Source organism: Crotalus tigris, unplaced genomic scaffold, assembly GCF_016545835.1.
Source record: "Crotalus tigris isolate CLP2741 ecotype Arizona unplaced genomic scaffold, ASM1654583v1 scf7180000024433.1590703, whole genome shotgun sequence".
Lineage (NCBI taxonomy): Eukaryota > Metazoa > Chordata > Lepidosauria > Squamata > Viperidae > Crotalus > Crotalus tigris.
The window spans coordinates 920,363-931,324 of NW_024100600.1; the positions used below are offsets into that span (position 1 = coordinate 920,363).

A 10,962-nucleotide genomic window follows, 5' to 3' on the forward strand; every position below is an offset into this window, starting at 1 on the left:
CTGCCATTCGTTTAAATTAGTCTCATTCTTTAAAACAGGTATCATTTGAAATAAAAAGAGAAACTTTGGCAAAACATTCATTTTAATTGCTGCAATTCTCCCCAATAGGGAGAATTGCAGCTTCTTCCAATTTCCCAAATCCTTCAACAAATCCAAGTATTGTTGAACTTTAAGAGGGAAGCTTAACTGGCAAAACCACATTTTCTATTCTCTGTTCTGTTTTTTGCTTTTTCTAGAATCTTCCTCTTTACATCAAAAATGGGTTTATTACATTTGTGAAATCATGATTTAGTGCCATATGATCACTATTCTTTTAAACAATTGCACATTGTCCAGTATTTACACACAATTTAAAAGAGATAATAAAACTAAGATTGGAACACATCCTCTCCAGCAGCAGCACCCAGAGAAGCAGTGATCAACATCAAATAAACATTCAAGCAGAAAACAATACCCTAATGAAGAAATTGACGAGAAGCCATACCAATGCAGGGCGAGCTACTGTATATAAACAGTGCAAATCCCACACACACTGGCACTGATGATGTTGCCTAGTTTGTTAAATGTCTGCAAGCAAACTATAAAGCTCAGAGAGCACCAAGGACTCCATGTTGTCCAAATATTTAAAATGCTTTATTACAAACTCAAAAAGTACCTAATCACCTATTATATTATAATTATATTATTTATTGCCAATTTCCATTGCTTATTCAGCATGATCCGTTATTTCGGCCAATATGGTGCCTTTAACAAAATTACCTGTTGCAGCAACAAGCAGGGGTTTCGTGTTGCTTAAGAAACTCGGGCAGCCCTTGTGCTCTAGAGATGTAGCCGCCTTTTCCTCCTTCCTAAACATAAAAATTCTTTTCTGAATTAGAGCTGGGGTGTCAAACTCGCAATGCCACGTGACTTTTTTCCCACTGCCGGCAATGGGGAGGGGCCCGGTTTCGGCATGACGCGGGCCGGCAGTTTTGACACCCCTGAATTAGAGCAACAGAATAAGTTTTAGTCTCGGGAATGCTTTCAACACATGGCTGCGTGCCAAGCATCTCTCTCCCGTTCTGTAATACCTATTCCACTCTTCCTGCGTCAGATGCTGTCCAGATATTGCAGACTACAACCCCCACCTTCGAGCAGCACATTTACTAAGTCTGTTGTTGTGAGTTGCGAAGTCGTGTCCAACCCGTCGCGACCCCATGGACAACGTTCCTCCAGGCCTTCCTGTCCTCTCCCATCTTCTGGAGTCCATTTAAGCTCACGCCTCCTGCTTCGCTGACTCCATCCAGCCACCTCATTCTCTGTCGTCCCCTTCTTCTATTGCCTTACTAAGTCGAGGGAGAGTATAATCCACTAGATCTGGAAGGCATCAGATTAGCAAAAAGGATCCGCATTTCTTTGGCTTGGTACAAGGCGGTGCAATGGAAACCACAAAGGTGAGCACGACGGCTCCTTCACATTAAGCACCATCTTTGTGACTGGCAAAGCGACTGGAAACAGAAATTGGCAATTGCCTGGGGTAGATTGGCCGGGGTATATGTACTTCCGGGGCGCCTTGGATGCGGCGGCGGCAACATATCCCGGCGTCCTTTGCGCCGCCTTTCTTTTTCCGGCCGGCCATTTTCTCTCCCGTGAGGTGAGTTCTCGCGCTGGGCTGGCGGTGGGTCCGCATCGGCCGCCATCCGACCCCCGCGCTGCGGAGGCGACCCTCGAGACGCGCGGGCAGCCTTGGGAAGGCCTCGCGGCTGAGCTCCGGCGGCTCGCAGGGCGAGAAGCGGAGCTGCGACTTGGAGCGAAGGGCTTCTCCACCCGGCGGGGCCTCCCTCACCGGGACCTTCCTACTTGCAAGGAGGCCCCGTCCGTCTGAGCAGGCCGGGCGGAGGTGTAGCTGGCAGCGCTGGAGCCAGCGGCCGGGCGGGCAAACGTCTGGGCGCCGGCCCGGAGCCTTCGAAGGACCTGCCGGGGCCCCGCACCTCCGGGGACGCCAGAGCTTCGCGCGGACCGGGAACTCCCGGAAGAGCCGGGCCTTCGGGCGCCTCTTTCGCAGCGCCTGCTTTGCCCCGAGCCACGTGAGGGGGGGCGGTGGGCCTCCAAGTCTGCGGTGTTGGGAGCGTGCATTTCAACTGCTCCAGCCCGTGGAAACCAATCAGCGTTGCCTGCATTTCCAGGCATCAATCAATGCAGATGAAGCGATAGGACATGCCATTTGAAGGGATTTCATTCCTTTCCGTGCTCCAGTTCAGCAACACCCGCCAAGCTGTGGGGGGGGGGTTTGCCCTGTTGATGTGTGGGAAACCGTGCCAGGCGTTGTATAAGGGGAGCCGCTGGGGAAAAGTGAAATAGGTTTCCCATCAAGCAGCTGCTGAAATGGTATCCAGAAGGCGTGCAGGGTGGTCCAGCTGGTTTTGTATTTTTAGGGATCTAAGCAGGCATGGCGCCCAGCCGGAATGGCATGATCTTGAAGCCCCATTTCCATAAGGACTGGCAAAGACGAGTGGCCACGTGGTTTAACCAGCCTGCCAGGAAGATCCGCAGGTGAGCTCACGGAGCTGATCTAGTTCCCAGACTCTGGATAATACGAAGGGGCTTTGTTGCTACAGCCAAATGATGAGAATTCTCCGGAATCGCTGTACTTCATTGATGATCCTTTGAACCCATAAAACTGATGATTGTAGCTGCCCCCCTACCCCAGTGGCCTTGTTTCTCCTTGTGACCACTTTGCTTGATTTTGCTATAATGCATCTTCAGAGACAATAGGCAGGCTTTGATGTAGTCCTTTCTATTGCTTTTCCTCTCAGGAGAAAAGCCCGCCAGGCAAAAGCCCGCCGTATTGCTCCTCGCCCAGTATCTGGGCCAGTTAGACCAGTCGTGAGGTGTCCCACTGTGCGGTACCATACAAAAGTCCGTTTGGGCAGAGGATTCAGCCTGGAAGAGCTCCGGGTGAGTGAAGGGGGAGGCGTGGGAGAGAACTGCCTGTGGGGGATACCGTGAACGGGTTGTCTTGCCTAGATCATTTGAGAATCTGGGTTGTTCTCTGCTGAGATTTCTTTTAATATTAGAAACTCCCTTGACCAGTTTTCTTGGTGTGACAATCTGTATTTTCAGAGAATCTGATAAACTAAGCAAGATCTTGCCAGTGATTCTCTTATCTTACCTCCAATAAGCCATTTGTGGTCAAAACTTTACATTCAAATGGTGACACCCCAAAATACCTGTCGGCTCCATGATGATGGTGCTTTGAACCCGTTTATGACTGTCCTGCCTCCCCAGAAGGAGCAAGAGTAGCAATTCAGACTTGCCTAGGTTTGAGTCCTACATCCACATGACTCTCCCTAGATGGCTGGTATCCACAAGAAATTTGCCCAGACAATTGGTATCGCGGTGGACCCCAGGCGCCGGAACAAGTCTACCGAAGCTTTGCAAGCCAACGTCCAAAGGCTGAAGGAATATCGCTCTAAACTCATCCTCTTTCCCCGGAAGTCTTCTGCACCCAAGAAGGGAGACAGCACGGTGAGGACAAAGTCTCTGTATAAAAAGCTGGAGCAAAGAGCATTGTAAAGCACGTTAGAAATCTCACTCTTAATTCTGATAGAAGTTTGCATTGAGAGTTTGAGTATCAGACTTGCTACTCAATTAGAGGCCTGATGGATTTTCCATCTGATGACGCTAATGGTTCTTTGCAGCTTGTGTTTGGGGAGCCGGATTGCCCATTGCTAAGCCTTGTAATTAGTTCCTTACCCTGGAGGTTACAGTTTGCCTGCATTGGAGCAGAAAAAGTGGCACCAAAGTGAAATGTAAAACATGTTTTTGAAGGAAGATCTGGAGTCATGCACTAAGCCATAATGCAGTGATCTACTTTTGGCCTACGTGAACTTTGTTAAAGTGCCTTGGTCAGTAAATTATAGTGGGGATAATTCTCATTTGGTGCTGGCCCATTTTGAAGGTAGGTCCCAAGAAGTAGTTGTGATTTTCAACCCTTTTTCCATGTGGGTTGCTTTATTACCAAAAGCATTTTTATGAAAACCATTGATTAGCAGTTGGCTTCCTCTAGATATCTTAGTAGCTGCAGACCCACCATCACCAGCCATTCCTCCCCAAACTGCTTTTTTTTCTCCTTTTTTTGCAGTCCAGTAACAAGTGTATAGCCTCTTATTGTTAATTCTTTCCTTGTTTCTATAGGCAGAGGAACTCAAGATGGCCACACAACTCTCTGGTCCAGTTATGGCCATTAAAACCGTAAGTGACCCTGGTTTCTGGATTTACCAGATCTTTCCTCAAACATTTGTTGTTAACCAGGAGGCGTTTCCTGCTTTTAATTGAAGCTTTTTAAGTTTTGCCTTTGGTGTTTTTGTGGGGAAGGTGGGCTTACCACGTGCTTTAGAGATACTCTTTTCCCCCCAAGCATTGGGTGAGGTGCACGAGAAGATTTAACGCAAATGTTGGAAGCTTAACTTAGGTGTCAGGTTTTCAATATTTATGGTCTTAATTGATACATATTAAGTTCTAATGGTTGATTAAGAGCTGCCCAGAGTTGAATGTAAGATGGGTGGCTGTATAAATGTAAATAAATTTTATTATGGCACTAAATTTCATAAGTTATACTTGATATGAAGAAGCAGTTTCACCGGTTTTAACTCATTTGGGAGATAAATTTTGTCCTCATCTTGTTTAGTTCAGCAGATCTCTGTCCTGTCTTAACGCATCCTTCACCCGTCTTTTTTTTCTAAACAAGACATTTTTTATATTGGCTCTCATGATGCCATTCCAATCTTTTAATTCTTTTGGTCTACTTTCATGGCTCTGGGAAGCAGTTTTTCAGAACCATTTAGTTCTGTAGTTATTTGTCAGCTGGCACCTTCTTTTCAGTCTCTTAGCCATATTTAGAAGCATGTGGGTTGCGAAGAAAAATATTTTTTGGAGAGCTTTAATGCTGAATATAACTGAACCTGGGCAAGCCTGCTACTAAGAGCTTCTTACAGGCAATGTGACCAGTTGTGCTAATAGAACAAGGCCCAGCGTGCCGGTTGAGCCCCAGGTGGCAACCTGTCAAAAGCAGAAAAGTCGAGGATCTGCTGTGAGTGACTGTTGCAACTCTTCCCTTTCGTAGGTCTACAAAAAGGAGAAGGCCCGGGTTATCTCGGAAGAAGAGAAGAACTTCAAGGCCTTTGCCACTCTGCGCATGGCCCGGGCAAACGCTCGGCTCTTCGGCATCCGGGCCAAGCGAGCCAAGGAAGCAGCCGAGCAAGACGTGGAAAAGAAGAAATAAACTGCTTGGACAGATTGGTTCAATAAAAAAGGAGAAAGTTGCCATGATGGGTGTCCTCCTGTGTTTGGATGCAGCTGTGGAAAGTGGGGGATAGAAGGGTTGCCCTAGAAATGGGGTGTTTATCTGAATGGCTGGGAGCAAAATGGGGCAGGCTGCCGGCTTCAGCATACTTGTTGAAAACGCTCCCGGAGGAAGAATGGGCTGTTCGTCCAGAGTGGTCACATAAGATTTCACTGCACTCAAGAGGAGCTTGCGAGGAGTCAGGGGAAAAATCTTATTCACATCCCTAGCATGTTTTGGGGTGCCGTCTTAATGCTTTTCTGTGCATGCAGAAGTTCACCAGTTTTTCCGAGTGGGATCAAGAGCTGCTTCCTAGCAAAATTGGGGGTGAGGAGTGGAGGTAGCTCTGTCATATCTGTATTTTGTCTTCTAAAATCCAGACAAGCCACCAAGGGACTGTGCTGCTACGGGTTCTGCACGTTTTTGCCTTGCTTATATGTATGGTGGGTTTTTTAAACTATCCTGAGGTGTGCCCCCTTCACCCCTTGATGGAATGATGACACTGATCACTCGGTGGAAGCTGGGCTTGGTTGACAGTCCTGGAACTGTCCTGCTCAGCGCTGGGGCCTCTTGGGCGGATCGGTGGGTGCCCAAGTCGGCCTGTGCCCGTTGTTCAGTGGAAGCGGAGGTGGCAGATTGCTTAGCAAGTTGTCTCCAAAATGCTGCCAGCATCCTCCAACAATGCAGGTGGCTGCTTGGGCATATGCTCTAGGTAGAGCTTGACAAGGTGTGAGCCAAGGGAGTGACATTTATGCTTCAGAAAAGGTTGGGGCGAGGAGCCAGGCTGGGACATCTGTCACTGTTGAATAAGATGCTAATGTCCTTTGCCTGGGTTATGGCTGCAGAGGCAGCAATCTCCACATGGGACAGCAGGCCACCCAGTTGGCAGCTTCTCAGCAATCGCCTGCCGCCCTCATCCAGGCACAGAGAGGAGCCCTGCTGCCCCACCCCCCCCAGGAGGGGGGTGGGGGCTCCAACCTGAGAAGCTGGCCTTGGTGCTCTGTTGTCTCCTGAACTCTGTCCAGCTGGCCCTCTCTTAACACACCACTCTGCATTGTTCTCGCACGGCTGAGCAGAGCAAATTCCACTGAGGTCCCTCAGCTTTAATAGGTGCCACAAGATTGGGAGGTAGACCAGGTTGGGGGGAGGGGGTCTCTTTCCCCAAACCAGGTATTTAGAATGCAAAACAGAAGCCTTTGATATCTCTTAGGAACTTCAAGGCCTTTGGAATAAACAACTCCTGGGTCCCAACTGAGCACCCTCAAACAAATGCGAACCTGCCACACGTCCAGAGAGCATCAAGGCAGACCATTCCCTCCCTAGCTGAGTTTTGGTCATCTGGGGAATTCTGGGAGTTGGAGTCCCCCTATCTTAAAAGTTGCTGCGGTTGGGAAATGCTGTTTTAAAACTCCGTGAAGACTAGCTTGTTACTGCTGCGGAGCCTAGGATCCTTTGCACACATCCCTTGTGCTTGGAGCAACAGGAGGGTTCCGGCTGTTGGGCGCAGGCCTGGAGAAGCAACTGGCAGGGGAGAGTGTTCCCAAGCCTTCCCCAGGAAGCAGCCAGCAATGCCAACTGTTCTCCTTGGAGACAGGACGTTCTCCCTCCGCTCTCTTACTGGCTCTGAGCAAATAGATTCTTGGGCACCGGCGGCGGTCAGCACAGACAGGAAAGTGGCTACTCCAGTTACACCTTCCTGGCTTGCGAAAGCTACCAACCTTAGAAAACGCATAAACAAACAGCTCAGCCATCCTGGCAGGCGAACCCTCCCCACCTGGAGCACGCTGGATGGCATCTTGTTCAAGAGGGAACATGGAATGCACTGGGCAGGTGGGGGCTTCCTTTGTCGGTGGTCACCTTGTCCTCTGGTCAGTTTTGTTCAGGGCACTCAGGACTAGAGGTTCCCATCCATTATCATAAGCAAAGCTCCTCAGGCAGCTGCTCCTCCTCCCAGGCTGCTGCAACTCCTTTGTTCCTTTCTCCTGTTCTCAGCCTTCTTTTTTTCCTCTGCTTTCTGAGGTGATGTGGTCAGAACTGCTTACAGGATTCCTTGTGGGAGGAGAGCCATGTTAGTCTCCAGTAGCCAAAAACCAGGAGGAGGTTTGGTTACTTCGTTTCCAACTCACCAATATGATCCAAAGGCAGAAGCTGGAAAGGGGCTACCAGACTCCGGATATTTTGCAAGAACCCTTGAATGACACTCAGTGAAAAGATGTCACTGGAGTCCTTGAGTGATCTGTAGGAGTTCGGCAATAGGGCGATCTTCCTAGGGGTGCTCAAGGAACGCAAGCTGGAGGAGGATAGGGAATGAGCTGGCAAAGGAAAGCCCTACAGCCAGCGTAGCTCATGGATTGGTCATGCTCAGGTGCCGTGCAGCTTCCCAATGGATGTGTCTTAGCTGTCCGGAACAAACCCCAGTTAGGGATTAAGAACCTGTTCAGTCTCAGTGGCTTCAGGTCAGCCGTCAGCCAGTCACTACTTCCATGGTGCAAATACAATTCATCTTCCTCCAAGGGTTCTGGGGATGCGCAAAGAATCTGCATCTGTCAGTTGTGTCGCTGCAGAACACCTGAGCACACCAAAGGCCAGAAGTCCATTGAGGAGGTAAAAGCAGGTGCTCTCTGTGCACATCGTTTTGCATGTTGAGAGTGGTATTCAGGTTGTCAGGTTGCCTTGATTAAGATCCAGTCAGCAGAACAATCGGCCTCATTTTAAGCATACTATTGCAATTGTCTCGGAATGTGCTTCCATGCTCATATGTGCAGGAAGTCCTGACAGGTGTGAAAGGGGGCGGAAAAGGAAGTGGGGCTTGAGGTGCCTTTTGAAGGACAACCTGTGAATTCAGGAATGACCTTCAGAGCACGGCTGTAAACATCAAAGCAAGGTTGCAGACTGGCAAACCTTCTGTTATGCATCATACCTTTTTTGTTCCTAAAAAGGAAAAAAATAATAATGTGTGGCATGCACAAAAGCCAGAACACTAGAGGAGTGACTCACAGTGATCTGCTGTGGCTGAACAGATAAAATATTATTTCTCAAGAGTGGAATGGATCCGTTCGAAATATGGTTCCTGAAATGAGCAGACCCCTGCCTGGCTCACTGAATCGTAGAAGGGTCTGGTTTGGGGTGGCTGATTCATTTCGTTTGGTTTTTTGGGTGTGGGGGGTGTTAGGATGGGTCCAAAGCCAGTGATGAATTAGGCTGTCAGTGTATTGTTGCCTATAAACTCATCGGTGTTTTTTCTACTTTAAAGACCCATTTTAAAGTGATGGCTCTTTCCTTCCTCTTCCCAAGCCTGAAATTAAAACTCCAGCTCCATCATGGGCAATCCGAGGCCAGGAGAATACCAACACATTGAGGCAAGATCTGCCTTCGAGGGTCGGCTTACCAGGGGAGCACCAGGGGGGGTTGCATTGTTGTGGATTTTAGAATTATCCTCTCTGGGCTGAAAGGCAGAGTCCAAAACAATGTGTTGGGACAGACCAACACTGCTATATATGGCAATATTGTTTTTATGTTGCTCGGGACAACCAGGTGTATGAGTCCACAGCTGCACCTGGAAGATCATCAATGAGGCTTAAATGAAGATGGCAAATTGGCCATAAGCAGCATAAAAAGCACCCTCAGGCACCCAGCCTCAGAATGGCAGCTCCCTCCCCTCCCAAAGGATGGATGGATGGATGGATGGATGGATGGATGGATGGAAAGATGGATGTCCCTGGCTAGAGAGAGGCTCCCCACCACCAGCTGGGGCAGCTGAGCTTTCTTCTGCCTCTCCCGGACCAGCTGCCCTGGCTGGGGGGGGGGGGGGGCATGGCTTCCTGCAACCTGAGACCAGACTCATCTTCGACTGCTGCCGAAGCTGCCCTTTGCCTGATTGCCTTCCTGCCTGTCTGACCTGCGTCTCTTGGACCGGCATCCTTCCCTAGCCTGACCTAGGAAACTCCTGCCTGGCTTATGGCCGATGGAATCCTGAGTGCTGTGCAGCTGAAGGGGTCAAGAGGCCATGAAGTCTCCACAACTTGAAGCCCTCAGAATAACAACACCTGCAAGGAAACAATATTTACCACTTACAGGCTGATAGGAAGCATTTCAAAGGTATATCTGCATTAATCTTTTCTTGTTTGGCTATATAAGATTGGCTGTTATTTATTATTATATTCACAATGATGTGAAATCAGAGCTGCAGGTTCTTTAGTTGGCTGTTGGCCTTCATTTATACTGAATTCTTCCCCAAAACCGAGCATGTCAAAATTTGGTATAGTAGATGTGCGGATCCAAACAGGGAGGCCACTTGCAATGGACAGATGGAAATGTCCTCAATGCCCAATGTCAGATTTTCTAAGTGCTGTCCAAAATTTTTCTGTGTGACACTCAGTGTGCCAATAATCACTAGGAACACCATAGCTGGTTTATGCCATAATTATTCAATTTCAATTTTAGATCTTGATACTTTGTGATTTGGAATTCTTTCTCTTCAATTCTGCTGTCCCTGGTACTGCCATATCCATTATCCACACCTTCTTGTTTTCAACTACAGTTAAATTTGGTGTGTTATGAGCCAAGACTTTATCAGTTTGTATTCACAATATTTTAATCTGCTTATTCCCAACTTCTTTTCAGCTCATACATTCTCACCAATTGTTTATTATGATCATTTTTACAGATGTTCCAATGAATCATTTGGAGACTGTGTGATGTCATTGTTTATTAGTGTGATTTTCTTGCATGAGCTGAATGTACAATTTATTTTCTTCTGCATTTTTGCACAATCTGTACTTTGTTATATTATTTTTATGGTTGGTCATGTGGTCAGCCAGATGTTTAGACTGGATTTGGCATTTTTGTCCACCTATCGAGTCCTTCCCAATATCTGAGATGCGCAGTTGTTACTGTTTCATGGTGTGGAAGGAACCATTGCACGATGTAAGTTGTTCCAAGTTAAGCTGCAACTATAAAGTGTATATATTATTTATTGTGCATTTATTGCTACAGCTGCTGTGATACTCCATTGCCAAAGACACATAAACATCAGTACAATTACCAATGCACATAATGTGTTAGTATTCAGGGGTAGCATGATCTCCCTTGGCTCAGAATGTTTTTGGTGAAGAGCCCACATTTTGTGGTTCTACCAAAAATATAGTAAGGGGGTGAGATGCAGGATGCCTTGACAGGGAATAACGAGAAGCTGAAGGCTGGCAGACCAGGACCCTCAGGTGTGCCCTTGGGACTTGCTTTTGGGGCCCTGGAAGATGGTGAAAATTGTTCCTCCTTGCAACTTGAAGATTGTCCATTCTGCCCTTCAAGCAGGACAACACAGAGGGATGGTGAGTTCCTGCAAAGAGGGCTCTGCTCACCAACGGCTCCCAACTTCTTCCATAAATAAGTCTCAGATGAGGAGCCTCACCTGGTTTCCCACAGCCTCTTACACACACAACTTCCCAGGCAGCAATGGTGCAGCGTCAAGAAGGGTAAATTGTGGATAAATGAGCTGCCACGGGGCACTGTAAGCTGTAGATTTCAGCTTTTCCCAAATTTAAAAAATGGTAGCTGAACCGAGGCTAGTTTTGTCTCTTATGACATCACCAGCCAAGATATTTGTAAGATGGTGGCGACATCAAGAGTGCAAACTGATC

General features: G+C 47.9%; 1 protein-coding gene and 1 non-coding gene across 2 annotated transcripts; both read left to right on the forward strand.

The window, feature by feature from the left end:
- The first annotated feature begins 1,513 nt into the window (after positions 1 to 1,513).
- RPL13 (ribosomal protein L13) lies at positions 1,514 to 5,310 on the forward strand. Its single transcript, XM_039330985.1, has 6 exons — positions 1,514 to 1,633; positions 2,415 to 2,532; positions 2,796 to 2,937; positions 3,334 to 3,507; positions 4,177 to 4,233; positions 5,105 to 5,310. The coding sequence occupies exons 2-6, from the start codon at positions 2,429 to 2,431 to the stop codon at positions 5,261 to 5,263; spliced, it is 636 nt and encodes a 211-aa protein (XP_039186919.1). The 5' UTR covers positions 1,514 to 1,633; positions 2,415 to 2,428; the 3' UTR covers positions 5,264 to 5,310.
- LOC120302512 lies at positions 2,603 to 2,681 on the forward strand. The gene has a single exon (XR_005555154.1). It is a non-coding gene; the product is annotated as a small nucleolar RNA MBII-202 (small nucleolar RNA).
- Positions 5,311 to 10,962: the final 5,652 nt, after the last annotated feature.